The sequence below is a fragment of the Gekko japonicus genome, unplaced genomic scaffold (genome assembly GCF_001447785.1).
Source record: "Gekko japonicus isolate JY-2015 unplaced genomic scaffold, Gekko_japonicus_V1.1 scaffold139, whole genome shotgun sequence".
NCBI lineage: Eukaryota > Metazoa > Chordata > Lepidosauria > Squamata > Gekkonidae > Gekko > Gekko japonicus.
The window spans coordinates 366,314-379,659 of NW_015164186.1; the positions used below are offsets into that span (position 1 = coordinate 366,314).

Consider the following 13,346-nt stretch of genomic DNA (forward strand, 5'->3'; position numbering starts at 1 on the left):
CAGACCAGATTTGCTCCAAACGCTCTTCATGCCCAGGCCACTTCAAAGAGTTTGTTTTGACAAAGATGGAGCACTCAAGCATGCATCCTGAGCTGGCACACTGCAGGACAAACTTGCCAGTTTGGATTCTACAGCCTGGATAAATGGGTCCTTCTAACTCATCCCATCAGACTGCATAAGGACACAAAGTTGGGGGAGGCAACACAGGAAGATGTGAGCCCAAGGACACAACATCTTTAATATGGCCCCACATCCTCAGATGGAACTGGCACTCCCATCACCCAATTCACCAGAGCCAGACCTTCTGGCACCCACATTCATATCTGAAGCAATAACTCCTCCCCAACCCCAACTCATGACAATGTTTCCCTTCCATAGCTCCAGATTCTAGGCCCATCAACGCCTTTCTGAGCTTTCTGAGGGACTGCACATTTGCATGTCTGTTGTGGGGAGGGGAAGGGAAAGGAATTTGTAAGCCGCTCTGAGACTCCAAGTGAAGGGCGGGGTATAAATCCAATCTCCTCCTCTCCACTCCTCTCCACAAAATCAATTATTCCTTTGACAGGTAAGGCTTGGAAGCAAATTTATTTTGCTGCTGTCATGCAGCTCCACAGCATACCAGCATCAGGCAGAAGGGTAAGGGTGACAGTGGGCGACTTCGCCTAGAGGGCAGGAGGGCTTCCCAAGGCCTTGGATTCTTCGCTGTCATTTGCAGGCAAATCGTTCTTGTCTAAAAGTCTCCGCAACTCTTCTTGGCCGCTGGGAACCATGTCACAAGGTCTTCTGAGGTTCTTGTCTCGCATTTTCCTCAGCTCCGCGTTGCGTCCCAACAGGAGAACACAGAGCTCGTGGTGTCCGTTCTCTGCCGCCTGGATGGGAAGAGGGGAGAGGGCCTTCAGGGCATGCCGGGTGTGCCACAGGAGTCCAGGATGAGTGCTGGACCTCCTAATGGCCAATCAGATGATGGAGCTGGACTTAGTAGTGGGAGGTGTCAAAGAAAGGGAAGCGTACCCTTTTTCCCCCCAGTGAGGAAAACCAGAAACAAATCAGGGGCTGTCACTAATCTTTGGGCTTTGAGCCTGACTTCCAGTTATAGCCTCTGAATCCAAGACCTGCAGACCCAGTTAGCAAAGACAGAACGGCAATCATCTGTCATGTATCACAGGTGGGAACACCCTTGTTTGTGGGGATGGGGACTGCTATGCTGCTCTTCTGCCTCGACCCCATCTATTTTGCAGAAGGAAAGTCGGGGCCACACATTCCCCCATGTCCCTGGGGGGATACGCTTCACCAGAGCCCTTCTTTCCCAGCGTTCCGTGCGCCTTGGTGTTTAGTCATGCCGGCCACATGACCACGGAAACGTCTTCGGACAGCGCTGGCTCTTCGGCTTTGAAATGGAGATGAGCACCACAACCCTAGAGTCGGATTCGACTGGCTTTCGAGCAAGGGAACCTTTACCTTTACTTTACTATCCAGGAAATTAGACCTTGGAACCATATGTCAGCCACGCCACTGACGAGGCAGTCCAAAATGAGGGGCTTTGTGGGTTTGGAGCCAGATAAGGACCATATACTCCAAGGCATACTTATAAGTTCAAGATTTGAAGCTCCACTCAAAACTCCAATTGCAAAGGTCCATTTATATCTGTATATTTATTTATTTTGGGATTTATATCCCGCCCTACCCATCTGGCCCAGGGCGGCAAACAAGCGGCAACGCCGGAAATAAAACATAGATTACATTAAAACCTCAATAAATACAAACTAAAATCAAAACAAAACCTCCCTGCAACCTTTTAGCCAGGTTTTTCACAGACGGGGTTGGATCCTTTTTTAAAAAGCTGTTTTTATGGTCTGCGTCTCGCCTGAGACTTGGTTTATGAATATAATTTTTAGGCGGTTGAATGTTGTTTTACGATACTTTATGCCCTTGGCTTGCTTTTTATGGCTTGTTTTATTATTGGTAATTCTTATGTTACATAGTCTACTTTTTTTACCCCTCTGTGAGCTGCCTGCAGCAGGCTTCTGGACAGATGGCATCTACATTTACTAAAGAAATAAACCTAAAGGCACCCACTCCACCAATTACATGGCACCTAGAGGTGTAGAAATGTGATGCCACACCAAGTGATTCTGGGGACAGAACTGACTGCTGCATTGCTCCCCCCTACCACACTCATATGCGAGGATCAAGGAGGAGAAACCATTCTGGAGGACATACCTTGTGGAGGCAGGTCCTCCCATCATCGTCCACGATAGCTGGATTAGCGCCACAAGCCAACAGCAGCTTGACAATATCTGTGTGGCCGCAGTAAGAGGCTCGATGCAGAGGGGTGGCCCCACCATGGGTCTGGGCATTGGGAACAGCTTTGTTCTCCAGCAGGTACTGGCAGACATTGTAATGCCCATTGCGGCTGGCATAGTGCTGCAAAGAGAGAAAATGCGGTGCTTTGAAGGGAGGTGGACACATGGCTTGCAGGATGCCTTGACACCAGACTTTGGGGTATCCCAAGCACAGTCATGCAGAGTATGTATTTCAAACACAAAATCAAGCAAGCAGAATATGGCATATGGCCAAGAGGAAACCAACAGGAAAACACTGTACCGGAACCCTCACTATGTCCTGCTCCACACGGCATCCTACATCCACTGCTGGCTCTAACGCTACTGCTAACTTTGTGACACAAAGCCCACTGGGGGATGTACTGAGGGAAGAAATTAGAGAAACGACACTGGGGTTTCCTAGTAACTACATAAGCAGGATTTTTGTTTCCGGGTTGAGAAAGGAAAATTTGGATCGCCAACGAGCCTGGAGAAAAATGTCCTGTCCCTTTAATACAGGCTTAAAGTGATGGTATTTACCTCCATGCCACGAAAAACCATTTCCACACATTAAGCCTCTATTTAAAGGGCTAGGGTATTTTCTCCAGGCCTGCTGGCAACCCTAGAAATGACTGGAGGCACCTGAATGTCCTCATGCCAACATGAGCAGCATGAAAGATAACTTCACGGTGGTTCCACCCTTCTCTTTGCAATGTGCACTGAGGACAGTTAGATCTCTGGCTGGTTTTCCTTGGCCAGATTTTGCCCAAGAGATGCCAGCAGCCAACCCCCATGGCAGGCTGGAATCCAACCCCACCCAGTGACCTGCGTTTTACACTATCATCCCTTTTCCTCTCAAGGCACTTACCAAAGCTGTATATCCAAGGAGGTCAGGATCGTTAACATTTCCATCTTTCAGGACGTGCTTTCTGACCCCCGCGAGGTCTCCATTCAGAGCAGCACACCAAATCCCTAGTTGGGGGGGGAAAATCAATTTCCGTTTCCAATGAAATCCACCCCAATGACCTGGGGGTAGGCAATAATCCAGCGATACTCACTCAGTGGCTCAGGAGCCACATGTGGGTCTTTGACATGGTGCCTGTGGGTCTTCAGAGCACTGTTCCCCAATGTGGAACCTGCCTTGTGTTTCAGGACAGTAGTCAAGGCCCTTGCCTCATGTGGCTTCTGGACGGCAGGTGGTTTGCATCTTTAAACAGCCACCACCAGAAGCTCCAGAGGACCAGTAAGCGGCTGCATGTTCTGAGCTGGAAGCCTCATGCCAGGGAAGGAAGGGAAGGGTCCCCAACCCCAGTCCCACCCTCCGACGCAGACGCAGCCCTCTCATCCCAGCACCAGGGCAGCTGCAAGGAGGAAAGCAAGCAGGCCACAAAGTAACATCTCTGCCACTGTGGGAGCAACCAAGGAACAGAGCAAGGTGACCAGAGTCAGGCCGTAGTTCTACTCGCCTTCCTCCACAGACAGCCTGCCCTCCTCCAGGCTACTTGGCAATCCCCCTCTCACACCCAAGCGGCTGTGCCTCATGCTGAGCGGAGAGCAAGAAGGCAGAGAGAAAAAGCCTTTCCCCTCACTCCAGTCACACAGGGGCGGGCTAAGGGCTCAGGAGGGGTGGAGAGAGACAACTCTGCACGCTCAGAGTTGTGGTGAAATGGTGGAATGGTTATAGTTATATATTTAATAGTTATATTATGGCATGTATGTAGTGGTTAAGAGTGGTGGACTCTCATCTGGAGAACTGGGTTCGGTTCCCCACTCCCCCACATGAAGCTAGCTGGGAGACCTTGGGTTGGTCACAGCTCTCTCAGAACTCTCTCAGCCTCACCTACCTCACAGGGTGTCTGTTGTGGGGAGAGGAAGGGGAGAGAATTGTAAGCCGCTCCAAGACTCCTCTGGGTATAAACCCAACTCTTCTTCTCCTATTTGGGGTGGTGCGCAGGGCATACCTGATTTTGTTAACGGTAATTGCACATGTGGCTTTCTGTAAGCAACAGAGTGAGTGCCAGTGCAATTACTCTTTAAAACACAGTAAAGCAAAAAACGTCCATGTACCCTGATCCAGTGCAAGTTTACCTGGAAGTAAGCAAAGCATGTTCAATAGAAATGTTTCTGACGAACATGTGCAATGAACTGAAACTGTGCTTTGCATCAGAATTGGGCAGGAGAATGCACTGGAGTGTTACCCACTTAACAATGCCAAATTTGGCTTTTACGTTTGAGCATTATTGTTGTATAAATACCAAAGAAACTGCTCATAAGAGACACAAGCTGCGAAATCTCTATGTTCAATTCTTCATTGTGTGAGACAGGAAATATTTTGCAGGGCTGTTTCTTGTCAGCGAGAAATAAAGGGTGTTGATGTAGCGTAGCAGCAGAAAGACTGAACAATGAATCACAGAGTCCCTGGTTCAAATCTAGCCTCTGCCCTGAACTCCTGAGGCAAAGTGCTCTCTCTCACCATCAGCTCCCCCCTGTAAGACAGGGATAATAATACCAGCCTACCATACACAGATGTTGTAAGAATTCCAGCAAGGTAAAGTACGGTAAGTGCAAACACTACACAAATGCCAAGTATTATTATCATCATCATCATTAATCCAACTGGCACTGCGTTTCCTGCCAAAGGGTATGCCAGTGTGGCATAGTGGTTAGAGGGTTGGAGTAGGATCCAGGAGACCCAGGATCAAATCCCCGCTCTGCCATGGAAGCTTGCTGGGTGGCCCTGGGCCGGCCTAACCTACCACAGGGTTGTTGTGAGGATAAAATGGAGGAGAGGAGAATGATGTCAGCCATTCTGAATCCCCACTGGGGAGGAAAGGCAGGGTATGAACAAAGTAAATACAAATAAATAAATGCACAGATGTATTGATTGTGGATGCACACCACTACAGTTAGCATTTATAGCATGCTGTAAAAGTGTGCAAAGTATTTCACACAACATTGTCTCAGTAAGCTTTACATCCTTGCAAGGTAGGCCAACATTATCATTATCCCCATTCTGTAGACAGGGGGAGCACAGTGCTGAGGGCAAGAGAGAACAAGGCTTGCCCGAGGCCACCACTTGAGTTCAAGACAGAAGCCTGACGGAGCTGGGGGGTCTCCTCGTTCACACACAGCTCAGTAGCGCATTGCGCCCCACTCGCTCTTAGTGCACTGAGGAATGCCTATGCCCAGTGTACCATTCCTTTATACGAAGTGACATGTAAAGGCATCTGGTCACAGAACTGCTTACCCCGAAGCACCACAAGAGCAAAATCAATACCAGCAACAACTGCAGTCATTAAGCACTGTTTCCGTCAACTGCTAAACACCAGCAAACCAGCTTATGCAAACCAGCTTATATCAAAGAGGGCCGCACATGAGAGGCTCCAAAGGCTCTCTCACTTCCAAAGTCAACCCTGGAGGGGCAGCCACATCTGCAACAAAGCATCTGGAGGGGCAGTCACATCTGCAACAAAGCATCTGTGGCACCTTCAGACTAACCAGCTGACAGAGCTAAGCAGTTCGAAAGCAAGAAATTGCAAGTAGATAAATAGGTACCGCTTCGGTGGGAAGGTAACAGTGTTCCGTGTGGCTCAGCATTTAGTCATGCCGGCCACATGACCACGGAGAAGTCTTTGGACAGCGCTGGCTCTTCGGCTTGGAAACAGAGATGAGCACTGCCCCCTAGAGTTGGATTCGACGGGCTTTCGAGCAAGGGAAACCTTTACCTTTTACCTTTAATCTGACAAAGAGGTCTCTGGTCCACAAATGAGAGTTAGTAAGAGTGTTACTCCGTAAGGTACCACAAGATACTTTATCTTTCCCTGAAGTTTTTTTTGGTTTTTGTTTTTTAAGCAAGGGGGAAGGAGGTCTTTTGCACAGCCCATCTCCTCCCTCCCCACCAGGATTTCTTTACCTCTCTCGAAATCCATCTCCTCCACATTCTGGTGTACGCTGAGCACTGCCGGATTATGGGAGCAGCAAGAGCCATCTTTGTGATGTCCCAAAAAGGATTCCATCAGCATCCCCCTTGGGGTTTTGGTCTTGTCAGAACACGATAAACGTTTGGGACCACAGCGAGTCCTGCAGAGGGAAAGACAGCGTCAGCGACTCGCACAGCCACGAGCATCCTTAGCCCTCTGATGCAACAGCTGCCCACAACCTAGCCCCTAAAACAGATGCTGCTTGTCTAATACAGAACGCATCATGTGAGCACAACCCGAGGAAGCTACACTTCCCAGCGTAACATGCACAGCAGGTGACTCAGCACTGCACGCTGGAAGCTTTGTACCATCTCTAACTGTGCTAATGCAATCTCATTCATTGCCAAATGCCACCTTATTCAAGCAGTGTGTGTACATTATTCTGGGATGATGAACAGGGTATGGTCAAAGGGAATGGAAGATCCAGTCCTTGTCCACTTGCCTAGGACTGCACTGCCCCCTTTTCCTGGGTGGTAGGGTGGGATACACAGTGGGTGGAGAAAGCCTCAGTTGTGACTCACCCAGGTATGGCCTTTTGTGGAGAGTCTGCCCTTCCCTGGCCCTTGTTCCTTTATTTTTTTATTGTTGTTAACAAGAAAGGAAGAAAAGGAAAGAAAACAAAGGATCACTCATCACAAACACAAAGGAAAACCTATCATTAACCTTACCATTCCATGACAAAACCCACCTTTCCCTAAACCTCATCAGCCCTTAAGTCTTCTTGATTCATACTTGTACTCTGATAGGTACTTGCTTCATAAAAAGGTAAAGGTTCCCTTGCTCGAAAGCCAGTCGAGTCCGACTCTAGGGTTGCGGTGCTCATCTCCGTTTCAAAGCCGAAGAGCCAGCGCTGTCCGAAGATGTTTCCGTGGTCATGTGGCTGGCATGACTAAACACCAAAGCGCACGGAATGCTGTTACCTTCCCACCAAAGTGGTACCTATTTATCTACTTGCAATTTCTTGCTTTCGAACTGCTAGGTTGGCAGGAGCTGGAACCAGAGACGGGAGCTCACTCCGTCATGTGGCACCCGGGTCTCGAACTGCTGAACTACTGACCTTCCACAGTCCGTAGTTCAGCGTCTTAACCACTTGAGCCAACGCAGCTCCTCAGCCACCGCAGCTCCTACTTGCTTCATACCTCCCCTCATAATCTGATTGTTAACATTGGGGGCCACAGAGGATTTCCAACAGAACGTTACACATCGTCTCACAGCAGTTAGCAAGCTCATTATAAGCTCTCTATCTGAGGCAGGTGGACAATCTTTAATGTAGCTCTATAAAGTAACCACAGGATTGAACGGTTATAACCAAGGCCCATTAATTCTAAAATATACAAAAAGATCTGGTGCAAAAAAAGGGTTCTGTTTTGAAACAACTCCAAAGAACAAGAAAGAAAATTGACTTGTTTCTGCCCTGCCCCCCGCCCCCGAAGGCCTCCATTCCAATCCTAACCCTTCTGTCCTCACAAGGGAACACCTTCAGCAAGCATAAAGAATCTTCTTATCACAAATGTACACAGGTATTTCCCTCACTCCTTCAGTACTATGGTTGGGGTCCCAGTTTCCTACATTGCATACTGAACCTCCATAGAACACAGGACTCCCTGCTGCCAAAATTTAGTTTGTAAACTTCTCGGGGCCTTTTTCGTTCCTTGGGAAAAGCGCTATGAAAGCTATAAACAACAATGTATGATAACAGACCGGCCTTTCCCATTTGTCACACTGCCATCCCTGGCCATTTCTCCTCTGTCGGTTCTCACTGTCCCTCACATCTTACAATCCTGGTCTCGCCCCCCCCCCCCCAAGTCCAACCTCACCATGACCCCTGGGGACCTCACACAGATCTCTATGACATCTTTTGCCCACTTAACCCTTTTCCTGAACATGCAACCACTCTGTCTGCTCTCTCCAGCCTGTCAATATGTGGTGACGGTTTCCCCTACAACCAGTGTTCCCTCTAAGCTGAGTTAGTGTGAGCTAGCTCACAGGCTTTTAGCCTCTGGCTCACACATTTTTGTCTTAGCTCCGGAAGGATGGCTCCAGAGCAAACTAATTTATGCAGCAGCCAAATCTCCTGCTCAATATGTTAATGCCAGTAGCTGACAGAGTAGAATTTTTGCTCACAGAGCTCCATAGCTTAGAGGGAACATTGCCTACAACTCTCCCCAGCTCAAGGTAAGTTCAGGCACCCATATTTATCGCCCTCTCACGAGCTCAGGGTGACATGCACTGTTAAGCTTCTCCTCTATTTTATCCTCACAACAACTCTGTGAAGTGGAAAAGGATATTTGTCTGAGAGAGTGAGTGAGTGGCTAACCCAAGATAACCCAGTGAGCTTCAAAGAAGGGTAGTGGCCCAGTGGCAGAGCACCCACCTTGCATGCAGAAGGTCCCAAACCCAGTCCCTGACATCTCCCATTAAAAGATCTCATGTAGGAAATTTAAAAAAGAACCAGAATCTTTTTTGTTGGGATTAAAAATGGAAGAAGTTAATATGGCGAAACGAACAAATATGATTACTGCTGCAAGAATGACATATGCCCAATATTGGAAACAAGATCAGGTACCGGAAGTTAATGACTGGATAAGAAAACTACTATTCTTAGTAGAAATGGACAAAATGACACGAAAACTGAAAGATATGGAGGCAGAAGATTTTTTTGAAGTTTGGAAAGACCTAAAAGAATATTTGGAAAAGAATGGAGATGTAAAAGACAATTTGTTTTGTTTTGACAACTACTGAAAATTGGTATAATTGTATCTTAAGTACTTGTATTTTAAGTAACTGTTACCTGTGGAAAAAGTAGATTTGGGAAAATAGAATATTGAAGTATGGGGCTGGAGGTCGGAGCACTGCTGGAAGCCGGATGAGGGGGAAAGGGTGGGGGGTAGGATATAGGTTAGGATTGTAATGGTGAATATAAGTTTATGTTAACATGTCTAAATATATCCTAATAAATTGTTTTTTTAAAAAAAAGATCTCATGTAGGGCGTGTTGAGAAAGGCCTGTCTGAGAGCCACTTCCAGTCAATAAGAATCCTGGGACACATGGATCAATGGCCTGGTTCCATATAAAAATTCAGTATAGGACTTCATTTTAAGGTTGCCAACTCACAGGTTCTGGTATTACAACTGGAAAAGTTCCGGTATTATAACTGATCTCTAGAAATTGGTTTCCTTGGAGAAAATGGCTGCTCTGGAGCATGGGTTCTATAGCATTATACCCCCACTGATCTTGGTCTTTCCCCTCACCAAACACTGCCCTCTCCAAGCTCCACTTCAAATCTCCGGAAATTTGCCAAACCAAAGTTGGCAACCCTACTCATCTCCACTCTTGGGGATACTCTGATCTTGGGAAATATGTTCTCTTGTCTTGATCCCCCTGGATCTTCATGTAGCCTCATCTCTCTCAGCCTTACAAGACCCATCTTGCTCTGCCTTCGACCTGTCCCAAGAAGGGATGCTTACTGCATTCCCACAGGAATAGGATAGACCTGTGAGAGTATAACCCCGTTTATCTTTGGAGATGCTGAACTTCATCCTGTCTTTTATGTCCATGCCTTTTGCTTTAACCAGGGACAATCCATATATTTTTGCTTTGTTAAAACACTGTTTAGCGCATATTGTTCCAGTGAGAATTCTTCCCACTCAGCTCCCTTCCCCAGGGTCTTTCAATATTAAACCTGTGCGGAAAATGGATTAACTTCATCTGTAGTACACATACGCACGCACTCCAAAGCACTATATTTTCCCGGCATGCAATTCCACACACCGCAGGCCGCCAGGGCATATTTTGAATACAGTACTACAAATTATACATATAATTCCTAGCATCTGCCTAATTGCTGTGGTTGCTGTTTCAGTCGGCAGAAGAGAAACCATTAAATGAACACCAACATACAGAAGGAAAAATTGAATATTCAGGCAGCGATCCCTGGTGTAAGAGGAGGAGGAGGAGGAGGAGGAGGAGATTGGATTTATACCCTGCCCTTCACTCGGAGTCTCAGAGCGGCTTACAAACTCCTTTCCCTTCCCCTCTCCACAACAGACACCTTGTGAGGTGGATGGGGCTAAGAAAACTCTGACACAAACTGCTCTTTTTCAAGGACAGCTGTGCCAGAGCTTGTGACTGACCCAAGGTCACATCAGCAGGTGCAAGTGGAAGAGTGGGGAATCAAACCCAGTTCTCCCAGATTAGAGTCCGCACACTTAACCACTACACCAAACTGGTAGAATGAGATAGTGTTACAAGTAGGATCATATTTTAATCTGTGGAACGTTCCAGTGTATGCATATGTGCAGCTAAAGGGGGATGTACTAAAAGGAAGGACAGGATTGCCCATTGGAAACAATGGGCGACGCTTGAAGGCCCATTGGAAATTATGGGAGACAGGAATGCCAATTGACTTGCATGGGCTCCATTGAAATACATTACTGTACAAGTAGAGTTGCAATAAAAATGCGGGATGGATTTTCCATTAGGGTCTCTGGGCCCAGATACATTACTCTAGGGATGGAATGAGAGACCACGGAGTGAAATGACAGCCCCTGGGAGTAACAGAAGTGTTCTGGGACTGGAATGAGAGACCACAGAGTGAAATGACAGCCCCAAGGTGCAGCAGGAGTGTTCAGGGACTGGAATGAGAGACCACGGAGTAAAATGACAGCCCCAGGGTGAAGCAGGAGTGTTCTGGGCCTGGGATGACAGGCCCCAGAGTGGAATGTCAGCCCCAGAGTGTAGCAGGAGTGTTCTGGGACTGGAACGAGAGACGGGGGCGGGGGGCGGGGCTTGGACCGCTCCAAAGAGGTGGACCTGGCTGGATTTCGCTGGCTTCTCTCCTGGCTGTCTGTGGGGGGTTTTGGCCTGGCGTCCCACTTCTCCAAGGTCAGGGGAGACCCGGATACCCTTCCTCACAGTTTGTGCTTATTTTGGCCCACCATTCCTCTCCCAAGGCCTCAAAACCCAAGTCCTGTTGTCCAAGTTCTGGCCAGGGGGCACGATGGCCTTCAGAGTCCTGGGCAGGGAACCGCGGCAACCAACATCCACCCTTCTGAATCTGGAACCTTCCCTCCAAACTCCAGCCAGTGCTGTGGAAGGCCAGCAAAGGCATTTCCCCCCTAAATAATCACAGGAACGGGGGCCAGAGGGCTGGGGTGATCAGGATTAAAAACGACCCTCCAAATATCTCCCCTGAGCTGCAGCCTTTATGAGGGGGCGTTATTGAGCTCCAGGCCAAGAAAAACTTCAACTGCCCCTTTCTGCATATTAGACTGCTAGGTACTATGGTTGCCAAGTCCAGGCTTGAAAATTCCTGGAGATTTAGGGGTTGAGCCTGGAGAGGGCAGTGTCTGGGGAAGCAAGGGATCTGAGCAGGGCATAATGCCATAGACCCCACCTTCTAAAACGGCTGTTTTCTGCAGGGGAACAAGGGATGCCAACCCCCAGGTGGGACCTGGGGATCGGCCAAAATGACAGCTCATCCCCCAAGCAACAGAGATCCGTTTCCCCTGCAGAAAATGGCGGATCTCTGTCGCTTGGGGGGGAGCTGTCGTTCTGGCCGATCCCCAGGCCACACCTGGGGGTTGGCATCCCTCGTTCTCCTGCAGAAAACAGCCGCTTTAGAAGGTGGGCTCTGTGGCAGGATGCCCTGCTCGGGTCCCTTGCTTCCCCAGACCTGGCCCTCTCCAGGCTCAACCCCTCAATCTCCAGGAATTCTCAAGCCTGGACTTGGCAACCATCGTGCCAAGCGGTCCAACAGGTGGAAGGGGGCAGTTGAAGTTTTTCTTGGCCTGGAGCTCACTAACACCCCCTCATGAATGCTGCAGCTCAGGGGACCTATTGGAGGGTCGTTTTTAATCCAGTCCCTGCGGAGGCTTTGAAAGGGCCCCTCTAGCTGTCCCTTTCATTTCTGCCTGGTCTCATGCTTGACTTCATGCCACCAGTGTTGTTTAACTTCGTGTGGTTTAGCTTCACGCCAGAAGGTTAATGGGGGAGGGTGATCCGGGTTCAGATCCGCATTCCACCATGACAGGACTTTCGCCGAGTGTCTTTGCGGGAGTCACTCTTTTCCGTGTCCTGGCCTACCTCATGGGTTTGTTGTGAGGATCAAACGAAGGAAGGGAGAATGATGTCTATCACCCTGCTCTCCTTGGAGGATGGGGTGGGGTGAAAGTGTTCTTCGACAGATAGATGCAGGTCGGACTGCGTGACCATCCCTGCATCTTCTGGCCGTTCTGCAGCTGGAGAACCTTCCTTCCCTGCCTGACTTGGAGAGTGTCTCAGGAAAAGGCCTGCCAAGACCCTGCCCCCGCCTGTGCATGGGGAGAGAAACCAGGACACAGCAGAACTTCAGCTGAAGATCCCCAGAAAGCCCTGAAAGAGGAGACTGCCCGCGGGAATAGGAGCCATAAAATGCAAAAACACTTTGACACTTTCGTCCCAATCAAACCCCTAGATCAGGGAGAAAATTCCTGGGCTTCTTACATCTAAAGAACATTGGTTACATGATAAACATGTGACTTCCTGTGAGTAAAAGAAACAAACATTTAACCCCAGATACACTGTTTTCAACTTGTAATACCCAACAAGAATGGTGTCCTTGGAGGATGGGGTGGGGTGAAAGTGTCCTTAGACAGAGATGTAGGTCGGACTGGGTGACCATCCCTGCATCTTCTGGCCATTCTGCAGCTGGAGAACCTTCCTTCCCTGTAGTGCAGTGCAGGAATCTTCTGCCTGGAGATTGGTAACCGGAAAGTATTTGTGTGCTAAGAGAAGTCTGGTGACTGCCTACGCAGTCAGTTAGCCTTGAGAGGCAGATAGCAGACAGCTGCCTGAGAACACACACACACACACACACATTCCAAAAGGATGCTCGAATGTTTGTAACTCCCTTATGGAGGGAGAGGGAGGGAGAAGGGGGAAGAAAGGTGTATAAATAAACGCTGGGCCGAGAGGTTTCAGATCAGCTTCCCGCAAGCTTGTCTCGTGTCGTCTTTGCTTCGCCTGCACCCCCACACCCCAAGGAGCAGCACCGCACTTCCCTGCC

At 48.7% G+C, this 13,346-nt stretch overlaps 1 protein-coding gene across 2 annotated transcripts in view; it reads right to left on the reverse strand.

The window, feature by feature from the left end:
- Positions 1-575: 575 nt before the first annotated feature.
- The window catches only part of ANKRD39 (ankyrin repeat domain 39), a 27,157-nt gene continuing 14,386 nt past the window's right edge, over positions 576-13,346 (reverse strand). Inside the window, exons 2-6 of one of the 2 annotated variants that reach the window (XM_015408178.1) lie at positions 6,823-6,870; positions 6,235-6,401; positions 3,190-3,293; positions 2,221-2,424; positions 576-869 (exon numbers count right to left, since the gene is read on the reverse strand). In XM_015408178.1, the coding sequence (XP_015263664.1) occupies positions 663-869; positions 2,221-2,424; positions 3,190-3,293; positions 6,235-6,343 (624 nt within the window). In that variant the 5' untranslated portion in view covers positions 6,344-6,401; positions 6,823-6,870 and the 3' untranslated portion in view covers positions 576-662. The remainder of the gene's footprint in view (positions 870-2,220; positions 2,425-3,189; positions 3,294-6,234; positions 6,402-6,822; positions 6,871-13,346) is intronic. The other variant, XM_015408179.1, reaches the window with a different exon arrangement.